Consider the following 24,701-nt stretch of genomic DNA (forward strand, 5'->3'; position numbering starts at 1 on the left):
TTAATGTATAATTCGAAGCCAATGCAAAAAATTCGAATTCGGATCAGATTCGATTCTGGTCAATCCATTCATGGCTTTAAAATTTATTTACACCTCTGCCCAAATAATTTTATAGTTATCGGGTCGGGTTGGGTCGTAAGATTAAAAACTCAAAATTATCCAAATTTCAAATGGGTCGAATTAGATGAGGGTAAATCTAAATTCAGTAAATGCAGATCTGACTCAGAAAATAGAACGGAGCTAATTTTAGAAACCAATCTGGCCCCACAGGTCCTCCAAAATGGATCGGATGAGTCTAAGCGGGTCGGGTCATGGGTTAAACCCATCTATTTGCAGCCTTATCCGGAACGGCCGCATAAATTTCTACGCGGAAAATCCGGATCCGAGCTCCGCTCGCACGAGTCACTCTTCCCCCAACTCTCTCTCTCGCTCTCGCTCTGATAACTTCTCTTTCCTTGTTCTTCCCCCCCCACGACTCTGCAAGATTGGGAGTGGAAAGAATATATAACATGACTTCCGGCGTGAGCTGCTGCTGTCTCTGGAGCACGCCGCTCTTCTCCGCTCCAACCAAGTTCTCTGTCGTCAAAAGCCAGCTCAAATCCCCTGGCAAGCTCCTCCCTTCACTCTCTCTCGCACACGGAAGCACACGAACACGCGCGCCCGTGCGCAATATAATGTCCTGCAAGTCTGCAACTATCCTATATCATTTGATGGATTTCTTTTCCATATCAAACATCAAGTAACGGAGACAAGATGTTATCTCAGGTAAAACGGAACGCGAATTGCTTGTCAAAATGCCCAACATATCTCCCCCCATATCGGCGCTCACTTTTACAGGTGAACTAGCTTCGTTATTCTCTCACATGAACGCTTCTATTTAAATTTATTACTTGTTTGTAGCTGCTTCTATATGCGTTCTCTGTTGTGGAAGATTTAACCCAGTAATACATTAGTGCTTGCAATGTGTTCGATTAAAGGCCTGTTTTTTCTTATTTTGGTATGGTTTGCTTCCAGTGGGGAGTTTGGTCGCAATTGATGCTGCAAAGGCCTTGCCACTGGAACATGCCTTGGTAAGAGATTTGCTCACGGTCGATTCTGGTCTTATTGTATTCCACATAAATATACATGTGGTGGTTATTTATGCATTCAAATTGTTTCTTCTACCCTAAATAGATTAAAATATCTCATTCAGATAACTACTAAGATGAGACTAGTTTACCAAAGGGACATACAACTGAGTCCGACTTGTCTAGAGGAAAAGCAGAAGCACTGAATTATATAATGTAATTGGAGTGAAAAGTCCATAAGGCTTAACAAAAGCACTAGTAATCGAAATACTGGATCCTTGAAATTAAAGAAGCAAGATGCCTGCTCTACAACAAAAGAACTGAGAGGAAAACTTAACATAATACTGTTTAATCATATCAAATATTGCTCTACCACTCAAATTGCTGAACCAGTTCATGCAAATGGCTAATTAATCTCATCATTACATTGGTATAGGATATCAATTTAACTCCATAGATAATAAACAAGAGGCTGCGTAGTTGTACCGCATTTGTGCAGGGACTTAAAAGCTGATCTACTGCTTATTACTCGTCTTTGGCAAACAATCAGTCTTCTAATTTTGACAAAGTTCCTTTTTCATATGTATCATTCAGTAAGACAAATCATATGGTTATTCCACATGAAAGAAAGGCATTCTTGGTGGCATTTGATTAATCCAATTCCAAATACATGTTAGAAGGCTTCATTTTTTGTATTTTTGCAAATGAAGAACTGAAATAAGACTTGGGGAAGAATGTGTTCTGCTATTTGAGGTCCTAGTCCTACTCCCTCCTTGATTTTTTCAAATGTAAACCTTGTGGAACAGACACTAAAATTCTTCAGTTTGTCCATCTTCGTCACTCCTCTAGTTATAATTTTCTGGGTATCTTCCTTCAGCATTTTATCCATATAATAAATACTTGGTTTAACAGTGCTGAATCATAGATTAAAGTGATGTTGTTGGCTAATTGAATCATGCAAGGCTATTGAATTTGGGATTAAGGGCTCTCAAAGCTATTCACTATATTTGATGGATGCCTTCTGTTGAAATTCTGTGTCTCATTCTTATGTTGAAGATGTTCGAACAATTTAGGGTTGAACATATATGAGCTGTGGGTAATATGTTTACACTTGTTCACTTTTATGAAATAATTCTGTACCATTTAACACCATTCCGAAAATATATTCTCTTTATTTCAGCTTGTTATACTCATGTTATACTCATCACATTTTAATTTCTAGTATATATATGCATGCTGTTTTATAGTATATAACTATATATGCCTAGATATATGTTATTTTATAGTATATATGCTTAGCATTTTATATCTTTTATTACATGTGACAACTCTTGGTAAATAATATCAGGAATTAAGCTATTCTTTTTTGAATCAGGATGGAGCGTCTATCCCTTTTCTGGCTGATATAAATCTTGGAGATTGGCTTGGAGGTTTATTATATTCAGCTGGACAGCAGGCTAATGCAGCTGTTCAGGATCAGTTGTCTGCCCTCAGTTTCACTAGGTTGAGTGTTATTTCATGAATCCACATTAACAGATAAGTATTTAATCACCAATAGGTTGGTTCTACTTTCCATTGTCATTCTGCTTTATTTCTTTGTCTTTTGCAGTGTAGCAGTGATCTTTGGTGCAGGACTTGTAACTAGTTTGTCCCCTTGTACATTAAGTGTTTTGCCACTGACTCTAGGTTACATTGGTATGTACTCAAAGTTATTATGAAATAAGACATATGATTAATCTATTAAATCATGCTATTTCTGAACACTTAAGCAACTTTATTCATTTCCTGATGCATGTTTGCTTTGGAAATATTTCAGGAGCTTTTGGCTCTGGAAAAAGTCGAGCTGAGGTAACAATTGATCTTAAAAGGAACATTTCTCTTCCTATAAGAGCGTATAAGATATTTTTAAATCATTTACTAGTGTAAAAAAAGAATAAGGATCCACTATCAAGGTATTTAAGTTTAATGACAAAATAAAAAGAAATTGAAAATCTAATAAGGTAGACATATCTGATTTGATAATATTAAAGGACATCGTTAAGAGAATCCCAGGCTTGCATATCTACTGTAGGCTCAAATTTAGCCAAATACACTTTTCTGGCATAAACAATCAGTTAATTAGCATTCATATTTTGATGATATGGAAGTTGTAGGTCAGGTGGAACTCAAGCAACTAGTGCGATCCATAGTTACCTAACTTAATAAATTTCAAGTGAAATGCGACCTGTTTCAAATCAAACTATTTCACTATACAATCCCTTGTGTGAATAAGCAAATTATAAATTATATGTAAAATGATAAACCTTATTGATAAATCTCCATGTCTTTTCCTTCTAACTCTCTTCTAAGATCTGCATATATTTATCTTGAAAACCCTCGATAGATGTAAGCATTTTATATAAAGTATAAACACTTTATATAAATCTGAATGAATTTTGATATTGAAATGCATGTATCAATAAGAATAAATTTTCTTGTCCCATTGTAACTTTGCACATTTTGATAAGACCAGAGTTGGTGCTTATTTTCTTGAATGATCCATTATGTGCATGCATGTGTAGAGTCATATGGAGTGGAAGTAAACTGAATTTGTGGTGTCTTCAAGATGCAAGGCACCCTAGAAATGAGTATCTCATATTATTTTTGATTTTGCTCAACTAATACTAAACCTGGGGTGGCAATGATCGGTTGGTCAAGTTTGAGTCAGGTCAAGATAGAAGTACTACATTAGAGAACCTGATCCAAACCTGACCCAACCTGAGATCAAGTTAAAAATCTTTGACCCGAGCCCACACATAACCCAGCCCGACCCACATGACCCGCATTATGATCCACTCGTACAACCCAAATTTGGCCCATCTAACCTTAATATGATTTGACCTGGCCTGACCCACCTAACTGCCCAATCTAACCTGTTTTGACACAGTATGATGGTAATTGGTGAATTACTTGCGATCTTTTGCTTCAACCAATTCTTGATCAACCATGGTTATACATCAACCTCCATTTGAGCGATCAAGAACAAAAGCAAGCAATTGAACACAGATGATAGTTGATAGGGAAAGAAATCATGATAATGTTAAATATTGTTGATCAAAATATCAAGTTCAAATCCCACTATGTAACCAATAATATAAGCCCAAAGAAACAGATTAGTCAAAGTGATAAACTCTAAAGTCATTACAAAATGATTTGCAAAACAATATCTTCAATTTAGCTGGATCTCTGATTAATTCACTTGATCATGTTCTATTTCTCCTCTCCCCAAGAGTTTGAGCACTGAAAGAAAAAAGAAAGAAACCTGTATTAGATTATAATTAATGAAATTTTTGACCATGAGGCAATAGATAGCGTACATTTCAATCCCATGAGAATCATTAGGTGCAGAGGTAGTCATATCAATATCAAGGGACTCCTCATCAACATCTTTTCCTCCCTTATCTGTTATAACAGAAAAAAATCAAAAAATTAGTATATGTTTTGACTTTTAAACTATCATAATAAAATCAATGAATAATTGATAAGCAAATGCAACTTCAAGATTAAAATATTAAAATTACCTTGCAATTGGAACAACCAACCTCAGGTGCATATGATAGCTTCATTGTTCTTTTTTTCTAAGAGAGCTACGAAATTGGTCCGATACTCTTCCACCTACAGTGGATGCAGCCTCTGAAGCCCCTGTAGATACAGGGATTTCTAAAATATCACGAGCCATTTTTGAAAGCTCAGAAAATGATCCAATATCCAATTGCTGCTTTCTATCCATTGGTGGCTCTTCCAAATACTGATCTCTTTCTGATTTCTTTCATGACAAGTAGAACTTGAACTCAAGAACAATCCATAGTCCTGCATTGCAAATATATACATAAAGGTAAAGTTTCTTTTTAATATTATAAATTATCAATTTTATATTCAAATAATGTACCTAAATGAAAAGGAGTAAATGTGCTTACCTCCGTTTTATCATCTCCATTCCCATTACAGCTTGAGGGTGTAATTGCTGCAGAACTAGAAGCCTTATCAACTATAGAAGTGACTCATGTCCTCATTAAAAAGAGCATAAAGTTTCTGTTTCACAATCTCGGTATTCTCTGCAGCTCCAGCGCCATGAATTTTTATGAAAACAGACTCCGCCCCTTTCTGTTTGTATCTAGAATCTAAAATCACTGCAATGACAACTATGGCATTGCTTCCAGTACTTGTCAAAATCCACATCTATTCTCCATGCCATATTCTTCATGAAACTATCCTTGCTTTTCAGCTCGTCAAAGACGTGGTTGAACTTTCAAATACCATGAGAAAATAAGTTTGAAGTGGGATACAATGTTCTTGAAAATGTGTTTGTGACATCATAGAAAACCTTAAGGAATTTATTAATTTTCAATATTAGTCCGTTCACCATTAGATGTGCAATTAATGTAGCCTGAATCTTGTAACATCAAGTGATGGAAAGCATGATGATGAAGAAGGGCTTTCTCAACCATAAGGAATTTAGATTTCCATCTTGTTGGAAAGTTCTGCCTCTGCCCCTTTTTACAATCAATATTTAATTGGTTTTAATGTAATCTATAGATTTTCTTTTTCTAACTTCCAAGCCTTTAATGTATTTCAGTTTCTCTCGTATGCGTGAGTTTACCTCCTTTAAGCCATCTTCCACAATAAGGTATAGGATATGCGCACCACATCGCACATGAAAATACTGCCTATCAATTAAACTGTTTTTGAATTGAGTTGAATCCTATACATATCCATCATAACATCTTTGATGATGCATTATCCACTGTTATTGGTATCAACTTGTCGTCAGTGTCCCATTCATTTAACATTTTGGAGATTATTCATGCAAGTGCAATTCTAGTGTGTGGAGGTGGCTTGTGTCTGAATTTCAGAATATGTTTTTGCAATTTCCCATCATTATCAATGAATGAGTAGTAATGCACAAATATCCATTCATTGCGATTGATGTCCACAAATCAGTAGTTATACTAATTCTACCAGAAATTGACTGTAATAGTTCCTTTAATATATTTTTCTCCTCATGTAGCTTCAGCATGTCAGCTTTATCTGTATTGCTAGTGATTGGCTTATATTCAGGCTTAAGAACACTAAATACAGCTCTCAAGCCATCATGTTCAACAATCTGAAATGGGTATTCATGTTTAACTATAGCCACTTCTGTTGCCTCACAAAAAGCATCCTCATTGAACTGATAAGATTGAAAGATCATATCCCCAGTCGTGGATAAGGGGCATTTGTTGTATATTGTGTTCACAAGTCTCCTTGCAGTTATCAATATGGCATTTAAGATACATTGTTCCATAAATACCTTTTAGGATATACATTGCTAGGCAATTTTTACACTTTGCTCTTGGTTTATCATAAGGTCTATTCACTATTGGATCAAAATATTCCCAAATTCAGAAAACTTTTTGTTAGCTTTTGAACTGTTCAGTGCCTTTCCATGATCTCCATCAGTTTTATCAGCATCATCAGGTACAATTGGCTCAGACATTTTGACCTAATTATACAACAAAAAAATAAAAATATTTTGGAACCTCTCAATATTGATAGTGCAAATATGAAAATGTAATATTAACACACCATCATATCATAACTACTGATTATCAGCACGGACAGAAAAACTTCAATTATTTATTTAAAAAAAAGCACAAAAATCTATTGCATAAATGGAGGGAAATACAAGGTAAAGCCTGTATGTGGATATCATACATATAGGCTTGTAATTTTGTTTAATGGATAATTGATGCCAACTTATTCAAGGCAACGAACTGAACCAAGTATGAATAAGTACCCCTGAAACCACAAGAACATTCCATTCAAAAGAAGCTTATAGCCAAACCAAAAATAGAGTATCAATTACAGTTAAAGGAACTACAATATAGCAACGAAAAAAATACAAACACCTTAGGTGCTAAACTATTAAAAGAATAGTACTTTTAAAAACAACACTAGAGAGTGTTTGTACACCAGATTGATGGACTGGTAGTATTGGTTGGTATGAAGAAAGATCAAAGATCGTATAGATATGCATCTTTCCACAATTTCTCCAAGCAAGGATTGAGCTACTCTAGATGTGATGATGAAGAGGAGGAGGAGAGAAGTTGAAAATGAAATCTAATGAATAAATCTCACAGTGGTTAGAAGAAATGGGGTTTCACAACTGTTGAAGATAAAAGGGGAATGCATGAGTCTAGTTCTCATGGTGGTAGAAGACTTAGTACATGGGTTAGGTTTCATGGTAAGAGAAGAATTGAAGTGTGCATTGTGGGTCCCATGGAGGTAGGTTAGAAGAGATTGGGAGTCCATGTTGTGGTCTGGTAGGGTTTACAATGGCATAAAAGGAGACATGGGGATTATGATGGTGTTTAGAGAGTATCTTGGAATGGGATTGGGAAGGTGTTTAGACTTTAGAGACTATCTTGGAATGGGTAAATATTCTTTGAAGACCCTTCGGGTGTTTGTTGGTTTTGGTAGCCATTAACTTCCATCAAAGACAGAGTCCTCTTCCTTGTATATTTAATCTAACCCAACGGTCCCAACCAACCCTCTTAATAGAAACCTATCCTTGTGACCTGAGTCAGCTTAAGATTCCAACCCAAACCTGACCCAAATTTTATCTGAGTTAGAATTTTTGACCAATCGAAGAAGGAAATGCTTGAACCAATACCCAGCCCAAATAGGGTCAGGTTGGTTAATTTTTGCCACCAAAACCAAGGCATTCTTCTCTATCATTTCCATGTGTTAAGTGGTCCATTTGTGCAATTAATATGTACTTTCTGTTTTGAGTTCCATATGATGACATGCCAAGATAGTTCAGACATTTTACTAGGCACAAGTTAACCCTTTGATGCACCATGCATGGGACACCTGTAGTTACATGCATACATTTGTGAAGATACTATAAACTAGATGCTATGACTAGAAAAATAAATAATATACAATTTTTTAAGTCTTTGATAGCATAAAATACCATGTTTCATCATTTTTGCCATTAGTTCTAGAAAGTTGCGGGAATGTGTAAATGACATAACAGGTGGCACGTAATCTGAGTCCTTTTTTGCTCCTTCCCCAAAACCCTATTTTAGCAATATAACAATTAAGTTTTAAAATACTTTATAACATTACAAACTTTATATATAAAAAGTTGCTCAATTTCTAATTTTATTCTATGTTCGATAATCCAGAATGTGGAATATGGATGATGATTTGTTTTGGTTCCCTAGATAGTGCTAGATAATTTATTCACTATCCACTTCCTAAAATAAGGTTTTTGCTTTTGTTCTTCTTAGATAATTGGGAACTCAGTTGCTTTCTCATTGGGATTGGCAACAACATTAGCCATCCTTGGCATTGCTGCATCTTTTGCTGGAAAAGCCTATGGTCAAATAGGACAAGGGCTTCCTTTGGTTGCTTCAAGCTTGGCGGTTGTTATGGGATTGAATCTTTTGGAGGTAATTCCACAACTGAAAAGGAAGCACTTTCTTCATGAAATAAATATATATCTTCATGTTTTTCTCCAAGGCTTAAGTTGCTTCATTGACTTTTAGACTGTATTCTAAGAAAAAATATTACAATTTTCCATGTAAATATTAAGTTACATGAAGACTCTAAAGAATGTAATCTGCTATGTGCACATGTTAAGTTGCAGCAAGGTCTGGCATTGTAATCCTTACTGACCACACAATATTGTCGATAAGATACCGAGGATCAGTTCAGTCCATGAGCCGAACCGGTCTGTACCAATCTGAATCGAGCAGAACCACCCTGTACTACCTGGTTTTGAAAGGCTATCATGGCTGGGAGTGAGAGAAGGTGTTGAAAGCCTGTCTCGGTAGGGGATGTGTACCTTACCATACCAAACTAGTAACATACGTGTATGGTTCTCGAATCAGCTTTGCGGAATTGCAGATTTGCTTCTATATATGCAGTGATATGCTAGTACAACTTTTACATATAAAATACTGCTTGTCAGTCTAAAGCACCCCAAGTTTTCTTGTTATTGGTAACAAAGAAGATAATAGGTAATCTCTTAACTTGTACATGTATTCCATTGAAAATTTTAATAGTTTACTTGAATGTTATTGATCGCTTAAGTTCAGATTTCTTTTCTTGAGTTCTATCTAAAATGCTAAATTCTGGTGGAACTCCATATATTAGTAACTTTAATAGCTCCAGAAAGCTTTGTCCCCTCCAAATAACTCAAAAATAGTGAAATCTATTATGCAGCTTAGTTCCATGTCTGCTGATATAAATAGATACAGTTGCAAATCGACTTCTAACTAAAATGGCATGTTTCTACCTGGCAAAGATAGATAATGTGCCACATCAGTATTGATGTTTGATTTTATTATCCAATAATCATACTGTAATTAAGACATGCTTTTATCAATTTGCTATTTAAAATGTGTATTCCTAATTTTTATGCAAGCCAACTATCAATTATTCCAATTCAAGATCAATCACTCTTATCATCATTATTTTACATTCTAGATATATCTCATCATGTTGCACTATCATGTTGCACTATCTTGTTGCACTATCATGTTGCTTATATCAGGTTCTTCTTTTTTGCAGATAATTGAACTACAACTCCCCTCATTCTTTAACAATTTTGATCCTCGTTCTGCTGCAGCTAACTTCCCTTCTAGTAATGAAACTTTCTTTAACATATATTAGTTTTGCTAAAAGTTCAGTTAAAAAGCTTTATTTATTTGTTTGTGTGTTTGATTGATTGATTGTTTGTTTGATTGTTTTTTTGTTTGTTTTTTTGTTTGTTTTTTGTTTTTTTGTTTTTAGTTCTCTGGTCTATTATAACTTTTTCTACAAAAATTTGACTTTCAGGTGTGCAAGCATATTTGGCTGGTCTAACATTTGCGTTGGCTGCATCACCTTGCAGTACACCGGTCCTTGCTACACTTCTGGGATATGTGGCAGCATCCAGGGTATTGCAAAATAAATCACATAATCATGGCATGATTTGCATTTCTTTAGAATTCTTTAAATTCTATATGTTATTAAAAACTTAAAATTATTTCGAAATTTATAATCAGTAATTTATGAACAATTGGTAATTTTATGCTTGCATTTTATTGCTTGTCTTCCAATGGGGATTCAGCTTTTGAATATTTGATTTCTTTTACTGTATCATCATCTTCATTAGGGTCATTATGTCATTCATCTGCATGTGTAATATGGTTGTGCAATCTAACACAAGATCAGAAAATGATTGTCCTATTATATCTAAGCTTTTACCAGATGTGACTCACTATTATGATAGGATCTAAATTAGCTAGAGCTGACTCGCCTCTAATAGGAATGAAAGGCCAAGCTTGACGCATGTACACATGCTTGACCCACATATCTTATATAATCTTTTAAATATTATGAAGTGATCGTTAGCATACTAAGAACCAAAGTTTAACCAGACCAGCTAGGAACCGAGATAGTTCAGCCTCCCGATTCGGTCCCAGGTCAAAATTGGCTCGAAATCTCGTAGCCTCTCATAACTCCTCTTCTTGTGATTCCCCTTGCTATGGTTAGGGTTCCATCACCAACAATACCATCACCACTGACACAAGGACAACCATGTCTCTCTTTTTTTCCTCTCTCTCGCCATGTTGCTGCCTCTCTCTCCCTCTCTTTCGAGCCACCATGTTGTTGCAACAACCACATTGATTGCTCTCACCCATTGCCCCCTTCTGGCAGCCCCACCAATCGCCCTTAAAATCTTCTATCCAAACAAAGCCTGTCAAAGGCCGGAGGTTGCAGATCTCATTGATCGGAGGCCAGAGGTCGTGGGTTGGGAGCTAGAGATCGTAGATCAGATATTGGAGATTGCGGATTGGGGGTTGGAGATTGCTGCTTGGTGGTTGGAGGTATAATTGTTCCTCCCTTTCTCTCCCGCACCCCCCCCCCCCCCCCTCTCTCTCTATTGGGTGAAGCCTAGAGGTACCAGTATGGTGTTGCATACCATGTTTTGGTATAGTAGGGTCTCATACCATACCGACCCAATCCCTAACCAATACGGTCGCTGGTACTGGTTTTGGAAACATTTCTTGGAATGGGGATGAGCAAAGTATTGATACCTAAAAATGATGGCAATGAAAGGTGATTAATAAAGAATAATATCACTTGGACTGGACTGAGGGCCGAATATTGGTGATTTGAGGACATTCTGAATTAGAGTCCACAAAAATTCTTACATGGACAGATTTATGTAATCATTAATCAGGATGAGTTGCAAAAAAAGGAAAAAGAAAAAAAAAGTTTCATAGATATACCTTAAATAGTCAGGTTGAGGCTTGTTGGTTATGATTGCAGCAGCTGTCAATTAAATGACAAGCCAACCTTATGTGGGGTTTTTTGAGGATCGTACAATATTACTAAGATCAAATGATTAGAAAATCCTGTTGGTTATAATTATAGGTTTGTATCTATTTCCTTGCTGTATGCTCTCTCTATATACATAGTGACACATGTTTGTCAAAGGATACACACAGGACCACTTTCAAAATTAAAACTTGAAAGTTGGCATCAAATAAAAGTTATTTATAACCACAAGTTTCCCATATGAGTGTTGTTGCCTTCATAACAGATGTTGGACATATTTGTAATCAAGATCATGGAAATGCAGATGAAGTTACTCTAGGCCTGCATCGTATGTGCAACCAAGACACCTTGTTCTCATTATTTCTGTGGCTGTGTTATCTCTAGTGCTAAATCACATGGATTGGTTCTATTTTTGGGCAATTTGTTGCACTGCATATATAGATAGATTGCCAATATTTCTTTGAATTCATCATTTTCTGAATTTGTCTTTAGCTTGCACTATGTTTTCTCGCTGATCTTTTTTTGCATTAGTTGTTATTTAATGATCAGCAATAGAGAACTTATGATGTATTCTTTTTCACATTAATGCACATCTGTTGCTCCTTTAATTACTCAAAGGGATATTATCTTTAACTTTGGCTTGTAAGCTGAAGCATTTTTCTGCCAGGACCCAGTTATTGGGGGAAGTTTATTATTGACATATACAACTGGCTATGTTGCTCCACTTCTAGTTGCAGCTTCTTTTGCTGGTGCTTTGCAGGTTTGTGATCCATATTAGAATCTCAACTCTTTTGAACTAGATACACTCTCAACTGTCAACTAAGTTCTCTTATGATCTAAAATGTGCCATCAGTTGGAAATAAATGTTTCAGTTAAGAACTGTGTCATTGTTAGCTACACTTTGTACTTTCATTCCCTCTGCTGCTGGAACTAGGTGAGAAGGATGAAATGCCAGAATACACCACAATCGTTAGGTTTTGTTGGACTTTATCATCCAGTGTCTTCATTGACATAAAATTGATTTTTATGCAGAGCTTGCTTTCATTCCGGAGGTTTTCAGCCTGGATCAATCCCGTGAGGTATGATTTTCTGGGTGATAACATGATTTCAAGGACTTTAAAGAGTGCAGTGTTTTTTTTCCTGAAAACCCGCATATTTAAATCTGAAACACTATGATGCAGCATTCATTGTTGGGAAAATTTTGCAAATATAGGTTGGTCCTTCTATATTGGGGCTTGCAGGATTGATTATTCATTAAGATGATATTTTAGGGTTCCAAAGTCACAACTTGGGTTTGGCTGGCCTAGACCTAACTTGAAGTGACCAGTTATATTGGTTGGATTGAGCAGCCATGTTCAATATTTGGATTGAATTTGGCCTTGAAGGACCAAGTTTCAAGTTGGGTCAGGCCCAGTTTGTTGCTACAAGAACCCCACTGGGTCTGAAGCTTAACCTGAGATTACATTAGTCTCCATTCTGGTGCAACCGAAGTCACTATATTACACCCTTATCCCAGTGCAACTTGAACTCAATTTGAATTGATATCAGTGCAATGTCTTCCCTTCAGTATGTTTACTAAAAATAGTACCATCAAAGCATCAAGAGTTACAGACTTGATGTAATCCAGCACAGCTCCTCAGAATATGGCTTATGTTATGGATGCCGAAAATACAAAGTTGAGCTGCTTTCAAGTTTGGGAAATGGGATTTCTGTTAGATTGGTTGGGTTCAGGCTGATGCTTCATTTCTTTGATTGCCTGAGCTGGCCAATAACCCAACACAGCCTACCAAACGGATCCCTAAGTGGTACTACATCTTCCAAGAATAACCCCAACGGGGCACTATCCAGAGAGATCTCTTTAGATGCAAGATGCAGTTATTGATCTTAAAGACTTATGTTATTTTATCATTGTGGTAAATTTGAATTCTTATGATATAGTTGCTTTTGCAGCGGGGCGCTTTTACTGGGTGGCGGTGTTTATACCCTACTGGATAGATTGTTTCCTGCTACTACAATGGTGATGTAGCTACTAAAAAGACAACCCAATACAAAAATTCATCTTCTTTCTTCCAGTATCATTTAGGATTTCGTGAAGATTGTGCATGGATCAACCATCCATTTCAAGCAGCTCTTGAGAGCACTTTGTAGTTTGTATATGAGGGCACTTTGTGGACCATCCATATATGAGTAATGCTTTGCAGTCCATTGAGAGCATCTTGTATGGTATGATCAAAGATATTCATGTTCTCCATACAAGTTTGAGAATTCACCATCTGTTAATTATGTTTGAATAAAAGTATCTCTCAAAAGCACATCAGCTGTACAAAAATTGTTATGGCACAAATTATTTTGCCAGGATTGTTGTGTTTGCCGATACAGATAAGTGGGAAAAGGTATAGCAATTATGGTTTATCAGATTTTCATGTCAGGATTTGTAGGGTCATGAATGTGGTGCATTCTGTTTGTATTGGTTCTGCAATCACTTGGATATAAGTTTGGTCTGGCTTTGTAAGACGAAGTTGTAATATAAAAATATTGTTCAACTATAATTCCTGTTTTATTTTTTTCTCTTATTAACTAGAATATGTGGGAATTGATTTCTGATATCCAAATGCAATGGCATCTCTGTGATAAGTAAACAAAGGGCAATAGGTGATAAGTGCTACTCAGAACTTCCAAAGATTTTTGAGTTATTTATGGCTTAGCTTTCTACATCTTATAACTGGCTCCTTTGGGACTGTTCCAGATGATTTATTCTGCACAGCCTCCTACAAGTACCATCTTTAGCTGTTATTCATGTTCACAAAAAAATTCATTGAATTTTTTGCATAGCTATTACTTATGCATAGCTTGATTCTGTTGGCTAAGTAGCCATTGTATCATAATTTTAAATAAATAAATAAATAAAGGGGGTATGACTTGGATTTAATCTAATTTTGAAGTTGATGCATCGCACTGCCCTGTCCTGAGCAATCAATGCAAAACCAGCAACTATACTCGATTTTTGCAGCTGTCTTGTCCGATGAGTTGCAGCTTGCATCATTAGTCCTGCCAATTCCTGACAGTTCCAAATATGTTATGGTAGTAGTTTCCTGATCTTTCTAAGAAATCTGCAGCGTTTTTCTTGCACCTCCGAATATCATTTTCGTCATCTTGCAGTAGCACTTCAGAATAGGTTTTCCCTTATGATACATAAATAAATGGACAGCTTACAAGCGAAAACCTAAAAACTCCCAACTGCGTAAGCCAGTTCCCTGACGGAAACCAGACAGGATAACAGTGTCAATTATAGAAAATATTAAGAGGATGTAACATTAGAACTATATGAAATGCCGTTTTTATTATAAAAAAAAAAAAAAGAGGTTGATCAACCCCTGCAAATAGTTTGTTGCATAATGTCGTGAACCAGACTATTCCAACATGTCCCTAGAAAGTCTTATGGCCGCACCTGCATGGCGAGAGAATCAAGACAATTTTTTACAACCATAATCAAACCCCCATCTTTGAAGACAGCTATGTCCGGATAGGCTTCTGCTTTCCACTCCCACACCACAATCACCTACCTGTTAAATAAACACAATTCTTAATGCACCCATTTTTAACAATATGATGGCATCTGATGACTTTTCTGAGATTTTATCTGATGGACTAGAAATGATCAAGAGCATGTGTTACTTAATTCAGCAAAATTGATGTCCATATAATTTGGATGGCAAAAACAAAAGAAATATAAGAGCATTAAGTCGCGAGGGCACAGATACAATCACAATATATAGAAAGCCCCACCAAGGTCAAAAATCTTCATGTGAAATAGAAAGCTCTAGCTCTTCAACAAAATCACAAAATTTTGAGTTCCAATCTGAATGCTACGCCAGAAACTGCCCGAGTCTTGCTCCTATATGTCGTAAAACTCTTCTACCGAGCAGCTTGTGCAGGTTCTAAAATGTTCTTTGCCAAAACATATGTCCGCATATTAAGGTTCTTCATGTTTTCAATGATCTGTTCATATCTGGTAAAGGAAGAAAAAGTAAACAGCAAAGAAGAAAAATTTTATGAATAATTTCAAGCAATTTAGGAGATGGATGAATAACTAATACTCATCATCAAAATTATGACTGGGATGGGGATCAATGTGTGCATAACATTCTGCATGGGCATAAATTGAAATCCAGTAAATTTTAGACATGCAGGTGAAAACTTACACATTCAGATGATTGGTTTCCATGATAACTGTCCCTGATACAGAATCAATCTTGGCCTCAAGCTTTGAGTTTCGAACGAGATTCATTATCCACATCTCTGCCTCATCATAACTCATGTTCAACTTTTCAGCAAGCATGCTGTTACCAGATAACAATTTAAGTATCAGCAATTAATTTCTAGCACCAGCTTATCGAAACAAGAGAATTACAGCTATACCATTATATGTGGGGAAAAGAGAACGGTTATTCTAGACAAGGGACATAATAGCAAGAAAACCATCAAACAGGGAAAAAACTACAGGCCATTTACTGCTTTAATAATGGGCAAAAAAAATGCTGATTAATGAGAAAACAGAAATACCTTGTTATAAATAGGAAAACTATCACGTGTATGTCTGTCAAAAGTTTCACAGTATGAGCCAGAAAGGTTGAGATTTGTGGATCCATCTATTATTTGATGGGCGAGAAGTACATTTACAGGAAATGGACTTTATTGCCCTGGGGTTCTCTGAGGCCCTGGCAATACAATATAGCCAGGTCATCTTGATGAATGTAATTTCATGAGGAAATCACACCCTGCATATAATCATAGGTCAAATCCAGAGTTTAACTGAACGAGCCAATTAGTAGGGCCATTCTCTCCCAATAGAATAAATAGTGGCTCCAAAGCTGGAACAGTGGGATGTTCTCTAGTCTAAGATGTACGGTCTAAAGAAGTTATATAATCTAGACAAGTTGTTATGCCATCAGCAAAAATGACCGACATTTAAATACCAAGATGTATTCGGATTAAAAAAGACACCTTGGACAAAAAATGGTCCCATCAAAAAGCCCGAGCATTGTGACCATTCCATGCTGTAAACCTATGTGTGCCACTAACTGATTATTGTTCCAGTGATGCATATATATTGAACTTCTTATATTCTTTCAACATTTGCCACCATCATCACATCTTCTTTCATGCAATTGAAAGATAAAAACCTACCAGTTGGATGTATCCTTCAGGATGCAAGACAATTTTTATAGTTAACACATAGAAGGTTTAACAAACATGTATTTTTTCCACGCTTGTCAGATTAACTGACGTGTTGGTTATCCAAATAGAGGCCTAAGAGGCATTTTGTTATACTTGATTCGCTTCTGAAATGATAAAATCTCATGCAATCATTGGGCAACTTACAAATGGATGCATTATGGACACTATGCATGAAAAGCTGAGGTTGACCAAAAATGTATACGCAATAAATTGCAGATTACCAGATCTGAGAGGTCCATACGTCTAATAAATTGAAAAACTTCAGATTCACTAGTCATAATCTTACAATGTTAGGAAAGTTACCTACCTGATGTCAATGCACTGATGTATGCGGCAGTAAGTCTCAAAGATGAAGAGACGGGCATTTTCAAGAAACTCATCCCTCAAAGGTACAGTGATAAAGTTACCATCTTCAACATGTTTCCCAAGAAAGGGATCATTCAGTATTACCTTAACGAGAGGCATAGAATACTTGTAAGCATCGGATAAAATGAAGACAATGTAGATCATAGCAAAGCAAAAAAACATTATAACCAGAATGGTCACATACACCATGAGAGAGCTGGAAAAGAAAATGTAAAGTCAACCAAGCTGAAAATAGTTTCTAAATTTTATATATGTTTTCTAAGACTATAAACTAAAGCTACAAACCATGCATGAGAAAAGAAATACATGTATATGCCACAAATAAACAGTGTATACAACACAATCTAATACATTCTTACTTAACTTTGGCTAACTAAGGAATTCAGCACGTGTTTTTAGAGGGTTAGCATTGGATTTACAATCACAAGATCTGCAAACCCTTTCATAGAAGCTTTTCAAAATTGGATTTGTGCACTATAGCAGACCATGTATTGGACAGAGAAAGGCTTGGATGATGATAGTGATGGTGATGGTGATGGTGATGGTGATGGTGATGGTGATGGTGATGGTGATGGTGATGATTATGCTGATTTTTCCATTATTGAAAGAGTTCTTACACATATGTAGCTATTTTTTAACACCAGCATGTTTCCTTTGAGAATTTTTGTTCCCAAGCAAAGGAAATAACCCAACTCCAAAACGCCTGTGTATTAAAAAATGAAAAAAAAACATCACCCTACATCTTCTTGTTCCTATTACTCATATTTAGTCATTCTGCTTTAAATATGCCAAGTTTCAATACATCCATCATTTTGTTAGACAAAAAAAGCCAAAATGTGCCTGTTCACTTTCTTTTAACAAAATTTTGTATGATTGTCTGGCATTGATTTACTATATGTATGCAATAGGAACTTTGCTTCCTACTAAGATGATCCTCATTGAAGCTTGTTGCTTTAGAAATCGCCAAGAGATCCAAGCTTATAACTCATCTTAGTAGTTACTATTAACTGAGCTTCTACATGAATCTGCAGAAAAATTTCCTGTTCCTGCATCCCAGTATTTTTGTAGCAGAAACGGACTTTTGTGCCTAAACCATATTTTCGAGTCCCCCCCCCCCAAACAAAAAAAAAAAACACACCTTAAAATTCTGATCCTAAAATCTAATGAGTGTTGAGATGAATTCTTTTACAAAGTTTGCACCAAGTAGAAAGTCAGAAAAATCAGGTAACTAAGTGATAATGTAAATTCATAACAAAATAATCAGGCAATAGCAACAGGACACGTACGTGTTGTTGTCCACTAAACAGCAATCCTATCCCATGAGTACTGTGTATATGTTGTGACCTCAACTCTTATATATGTTTTAGCTGTTTTCTTCATTTTTCATTTTGTTGGCTACTAGGTAGGTTCTAACTTCTGTTTATGGGCTGCCTACATCTGATTATAATGAACAGAACTTCTATGGTTCAATGGAATGGGAGTGGATTGCAAGGGTGCATGTACAAGTCCTAGAAAAATCATAAGGAAATCAGATCACAAGAAATTATATCAACCAAAAAAAGCAATATCATCATATCAGAAGATAATTGGTTGGCACATGGCACCCACCACACCTATGTTGAATCAAGGAACAAGGTAATGGGTATGCCAACTAGGTAAAAATCCAAAAGAAAATTTCTTAAAAACTAGAAGGATCTGGCACTAAAAAAGGCATGCATAAATACGAAACACCACTCACACTCCAAGTCTATGTAACATATACTGGTGCACTCTTAACAAATTATATAGATTCCATATAGGCAAAACAAAAAAGTGGAACGTAAAACAAGTTAAAAGTGAGCTTACTTCCAGATAGCAAGAAACCCTGTTAAAAACAGAATGGGGGAATCAGAAATGACGGAGAGTTGGAGCGAGCAGTTACATTGTCAAACTGCCTAATTTGTTCACAATATCAATATACAACCAAGCTATCAATCTTTTCTAAATGGCATGAACAAACTGAGTTCCTAACTACACATGCCAAAATGAGGCATACAATACTCGAAATCCCTAATCAAAAGATACAGATAATCAGCAATTTGATTGGAGTACCAGCTAACTTACTTGCTCACACTCCCTAAGCTTCTTCTGTGCACTTTCAAAGTCGTAGTTAACATATAAGCATTCCAAAAATTCTGTAATGGGATCCTTGTAATAGTGCTGCTCCTGTTGGATAACTTTGATCAACTCCTTTAGCATATTTCTTCTCCTTTTGTTGATAATGACCGCAGTAGCAACATAACGTAGAAGGTGATGTGCATTTGTTTGAATAGCATTCAAGTACCTGAACAAAACATAATGATTCAAGTAAAGGATCTGAAAGATAACTTTCTTCACTATATGCACTCAAAAGTTAATTCAGACAAATTAAGGCCATCAAAATCATAACTAAATAATGACAACTGTCATGGTTGATAAGCTCAATCATATTTGAGATTCCTAGATTATGATATCATGGTAATGAATGAGATGCTTTAAGAGAGTCTGAATAGAACCTGATTTACTGACAATTACATGATAAAGCAACTTACTGTTTTTACAGCATGTACACATGAAATAGGTAGATGATAGCAATATAATGGAAGCAGGTTCAGTTTTGCATTAATTTTAAAAGCATAAATCAGAATACAATTATTTTCCTCTCTATTTTGAAGTAGAAAGAGGCTTCGGTCTGCTTTTATTTCATAATTCATATTATCAATCCCCAAGCATAATTTCACACTATCAAACACCTTTTTTTCTTTCTTTATCTTATTTTATTTAAAACCTAAGATACAAATATAGACCTAAAAAATAGCAAATCTAATGATAAAAATTAAGATCATTTATTGTTGAAGTTAAATTGACTGGTCCTACTATATTAAAGGTTACAAGCTACAATAACAAAAAGGAATTTTAGCAGAAACAAGGAGTAAAGCACACAAGGATACTGAATAAAGAACCAAGGTAAGCAACCGGCATCAAGTAATGAATTTGATGGGGATCAAAATCAAATTTAGGATTCAAAAATATCAAGTGCACCCAGTAAATTATTTAAGGAAACTGTCACCAAATTAACAAGCCAACCAGGCAGTTATCATCAACTTGATGCACAGCTAACTCGTAAGTAGCTCTTGTGTATTCTTAACAAAGCAAAATAATTTTCATGCAGCATGTTATTCCACCATTTTGAATCAAACTGTGGATGGCAAGCTTTTAGGGGCTGTTTGATTGTTTATAATTGCTAGGCTGTGGTTGTAGTTGGCTGCAATTGAATTGCAGGCGCCCAACTAATAGTAATTTTGCTTCTTTAAGTATATGAAAATAAAACATTTAAGAATTTTGTAAAATGAAAATCCCCAACTAATATTAGCTTTCAACTATCTCATTCATGTCAAAAATTAATTCTAACATCTTTGTTCCCTAAACCCTTTATCATAGATTCTAACTCAAATGCCTTGGTTAGTGAACAACAACAGACTATTGATGCTTCGAGAGAGTATACTTGATGAAATTCTTTTTGACAAGTTCATCAAAAGGGGCATTAAAGGGCTTAACTACATTTGATCCAAACTTACCTATTCAAGTTCTGAAGACATTGTATTGATGTTGACATTGGGAGACAAGAGTCCGCCAAACCCTATCTTTTTCTCATCAATCAAACCATTACCTTTCTAGTTTCAATGGTTAATTGTTGCTAAAAGAAGGGTTTAAGTACCCTGAGTTCCATCAGGCAATAGTTTAGAGTAGGATCAATTACGTGGAAAATTTATCAAAAAAGCAACTAGCATGGACTGCATGTTCTTTACGACTCCTTGTGCTGAGATGATATGATACTTGCTTCTACATTGCGAGTTAGCTTTATCTTTATAGTTCTACTGACGTGAGAAGGTTGAAACTTTGGAACCACTATCTAGCAAATGTTTCTTTTGGACTCTCAATTTGGAGCCCTAGCTTTTACCTGTACTTTATGTCTGGACCATGTTGCACATCAAAGTGTATGAAATATAGTGGGAAGTTTGGAAAGAATATACATGCCACAAAAGAAGGGCAACATTGGACATATCTGGAAGCTTATGAAGACAAATATATGGGGATTGTCCAAGTTTACGTTTTCCTGCATGGCGAGTGATTCATGAGGAAATCTTCCAACATTGTTATTGAATTGTTTCGTCTCTAGCATATCCGTGTTCTACTTGTCATCCTGTTTAAGAACTTGGAATGACTTGTGTGCATCTCCATTTTGCTAACTTTGTCTCTAAAAACCTTCTTGCTGCCAAAAATAAGAATAGTGGAAAATCCACAATGGAGACAACAATCTAGCCAAGAAGAATGTAGACAATCAGGCTTCCAGCATAAATAATTCCGTGAATGCTTTTTGAATCATATCTAAAATATTATTCCTTTGGTAATATAGTGTTACTCCATAACACTAATAATACGTTATTCAGTAAACTTATGCATAAACAAGAGAAATACAATATCTGATTAAAGGTCCTGTTTCAAAAGGAATGACTACTAACCATGCAGGACACACAAAAACAAAATTATGCTGTCTCTGATAATGGTAAGTGCAAAATGATGCAACTCATTAAGACTCAAAAATATTTCATATATTTGATGTTTCATATTTGATGTGGAGAACCAAACCTATCTTGGAAGAAAAGATCAATGATTCCATTTCTTCCGTTTTCATGGTTAAAGAAGATGAAAAGGCTCCAATGCATCAACCATATCCTATTCTGCAGCTGATTTAAAGGTGAAGCAAAATTCTGACCCACAAAAAATCAATGATGTTAAAGAAAGTAAGAGAGAAATAAAAAAAGCATAAAAGAAACAAGCACGCCATAATGAAACTACATGTACACACTACACAGCACAACTAATAAAGGGCTATAAATGAGACCTTTGAATCTATGATCTCCTTGAGTCGATTAAGTTCCTCCAGTGCAATATCCCAATTCTGCATCAGAATCTCTGCCGCTAGCTTGCCCCACAAAGCACTCAAACTTCTGTCACTGTTAGTGCACAAAGCACGATACTGATACAAGTAGTCAGCAGCACCAGAGTAGTTCCCACACTCAAACTGAAACTTAGCATATTGATATAAAGCCTCTATCTGATCCACACCAATCTGTTCAAAAACCAAAACAACAAAATCACCACAAATCTTTCTCTAAGTTCCTTTTTTTTCCTTTTGCTCCTCTTTTTTTAATCAATAAATTTACAAGACATTGCGAAATTAACTGAATCCATTAATCATATTTACAGAAAAGTAATTCTGCGTAATTTTAGCAAAAGAAAGCATCTCGGAAGCTTAAAGATCAAAACTTTTCTAATAAACTGACGAAAATAAAAGGAAGAACAATGAAATTAAAGAAGAGGATACCTGAAACCGATCACTGAGCATCTGGATATTGTATTGTTTATCCGGTCTCAGCTCCTGAACCAAAGTAGCGTTCTGAAGAAAAGAAATCAGCGGCGCCGCCGACTCCTCGAGAGATTTCAACCTCGCAACGACGTCGACCCTCCTATCAATCATCTCTGCCAACACGAATCCAGCACAAGATTCATGCCAAAGGGAGAGAAGAAGCTCAACGAAATCAAAACCCTACGAGGAGATATGGGGATCAGACCTTGGGGGACCTCCTCAGTGTGGTATAGAGTCTTGTGGATGTCCATGGCGTAGTCGACCATGTTGGTCTGGCTGAGGAGCTCGATCTTGGCCTTGAGGATCTCGTCGTCGGCGTAGAGCTGGCGCTCCTGGAGGAACTCCAGGAGGGGGAAGACGAGGTGACGGTCTAGGTGGGGGGCGATCCGGGGGGTGAGGTCGTAGTTCGCCATGGCTGGAGCAAGCTAGGGTTAGGGTTTCTGGGGGATTCTTTCGATCCGCCACGGGAAAAAAAAAGAGGGAACGAAGTGGATTTTGTGAGGGGTTTTATAAGGTTTTTTTTACATAAATACCCTTCTCAAAATTGAAATTACGTAAATACCACCTTAAAATTAAAATTTATATTTGCACATGTGCCGAGTATTTTATGCACAAATACTTCTAATATAACGGTTCTTCTAACACCATTAATAAAAACCATAATTATTTTAATTAAAAATAAAATAAAATTTTAAAATTACTTTTTTGTCCTTGTGGGTTGCTACGAATCGCAATTATCGTTAGCGCCTTCATCTTAAAATTTATATTTATACATGTACCTCATAAAATACTGTTTTTGCACAAATACCTCTAATATAACAGTTCTTCTAACACTATTAATGAAAACCATATTTATTTTAATTTAAAATAAAATAAAATTCTAAAATTACTTTTTTGTCCTTGTGGACTGCTAGGAATCAGAATCATTGTTAGCGTCTTCTTCCCTCGTAATGCTACGCGATCACGATCCCCTTCGTCTCCCATGATGCCATGTTTTCGTGATCCGCTAAAATAGTAATATTTGATGGTAACAAAAAAAAAAAATCATTGTCGTCCTCCATTCAATTCTCCACCGCTCATCGTTCAAGTGCCTCTCATCGCCGGTCCTTTGTCCTATCATTAGACTCATCGCCGCTCCCTCCCCTTCGCTAAGATTTGTTCGCCACTCCCTTTCCTTTGCCGAAGATTAATTCTCACTGGTACCCATCTCCTCGTTGCTTCTAAATCTCTCCTCTCTCAAATCTGGTCGTGGACTCAATCCATCTTCTGAATCTCTCCTCTCTATTTAGATCTTGGCCGCAGAATCTAGTCCGAAAATCAATCGCTAAGTAGTGTTCATCTTAATGAAAAGTATTTCAATATCATCTTGCCCTCTCTTCCCTCTCATGTCCGCCTGGTGAGGCCTCTTGCATTTCGGCAATTGTAGCCCACTTCTGACGGCATCATCGAAAATCTTCCGGACTTTGTCTTTCTGGAAAGAGTCTTTCTTTTCCTTTATTCGAGCGCCGCTTTCTTCTTTTCCCCCTTCCCTTCGCCTAAGATAGCCTTTTTCTCAGGTGGCTTCTCTTCGGGGATCATAGGCATATCCCCCAGACACACTTTGATGACCTTGTTCTGTTGGGTCGCCGGGGACGGAGGCGTCTGGCGTTGAGGCATGACGGTCTGCATCATGGCCAGTATTTGTTCCATCTTGGCATTCAGATCAGCGATTTGGTGATCTTTTTCTTCTAGCTGGGCCTGCAGACGTGCCAGCATACTGTCCACATCCTCCTGTCGTACAGGTGCTTTGGTTTGTTCTGGAGAGCTTCCCTGGCCTTGGCAGTGCGTCGGGTTATCGATCCTTCTTTTTCGGCGTGGGTGAAAATAGAAGCGTTGATCCCTTCCTTCTTCAACGCTGGACGAGCTTGTGCAGGGAGGGCTCAAAAGACCGACCAAAATGTAATGAAATTGTTTCAAAGTCTTACTCTTTCTTGACGCCTGCTCTAATCCCTTACCCGTGGGCATCCATTTGACTATAGATCTTGTTTCTTGAGGCTTCTCCGGTCCCTTTTTTGCTGTGTCGTGAGTGCACGAAGGGTGGGAGAGGGGAAGAACGGAAATCTACTATTTTCCTATTAAACTGAACCCAAAAAAAATACATCATTGTAAGTGTTAGAAGAACAATAATGATTGTTGTAGCTGATTTTATTTTATTCTTATTTCTCGCTGTGAACCTATTGAAGTTCTAT

General features: G+C 36.5%; 2 protein-coding genes across 5 annotated transcripts; one reads left to right on the forward strand and one right to left on the reverse strand.

Moving 5' to 3' along the window:
* The first annotated feature begins 378 nt into the window (after positions 1-378).
* LOC103719221 (cytochrome c-type biogenesis ccda-like chloroplastic protein 2) lies at positions 379-13,775 on the forward strand. 4 transcript variants are annotated; one of them, XM_008808362.4, is made up of 12 exons: positions 379-606; positions 766-837; positions 1,015-1,070; positions 2,443-2,570; positions 2,677-2,762; positions 2,884-2,915; positions 8,381-8,542; positions 9,666-9,738; positions 9,933-10,033; positions 12,088-12,180; positions 12,453-12,499; positions 13,371-13,775. In XM_008808362.4, exons 1-12 carry the CDS (start codon positions 510-512, stop codon positions 13,444-13,446), a joined length of 1,023 nt encoding a protein of 340 aa, XP_008806584.1. In that variant the 5' UTR covers positions 379-509; the 3' UTR covers positions 13,447-13,775. The 4 variants fall into 4 exon arrangements, with proteins under 4 accessions (XP_008806584.1, XP_008806585.1, XP_026665103.1 ...); XM_008808363.4 differs by having other exon boundaries at positions 461-685; XM_026809302.2 differs by having other exon boundaries at positions 563-676.
* A 1,291-nt stretch (positions 13,776-15,066) lies between these two features.
* LOC103719222 (eukaryotic translation initiation factor 3 subunit E-like) lies at positions 15,067-22,970 on the reverse strand. The gene is made up of 8 exons (XM_008808364.2): positions 22,679-22,970; positions 22,432-22,586; positions 21,949-22,176; positions 21,693-21,814; positions 19,128-19,347; positions 16,966-17,108; positions 15,623-15,760; positions 15,067-15,429 (listed from the first exon to the last, which is right to left on the reverse strand). Exons 1-8 carry the CDS (start codon positions 22,884-22,886, stop codon positions 15,336-15,338), a joined length of 1,308 nt encoding a protein of 435 aa, XP_008806586.1. The 5' UTR covers positions 22,887-22,970; the 3' UTR covers positions 15,067-15,335.
* Between the last annotated feature and the right edge of the window lie 1,731 nt (positions 22,971-24,701).

Source organism: Phoenix dactylifera, chromosome 3 (genome assembly GCF_009389715.1).
Source record: "Phoenix dactylifera cultivar Barhee BC4 chromosome 3, palm_55x_up_171113_PBpolish2nd_filt_p, whole genome shotgun sequence".
In the NCBI taxonomy this organism is placed as follows: domain Eukaryota; kingdom Viridiplantae; phylum Streptophyta; class Magnoliopsida; order Arecales; family Arecaceae; genus Phoenix; species Phoenix dactylifera.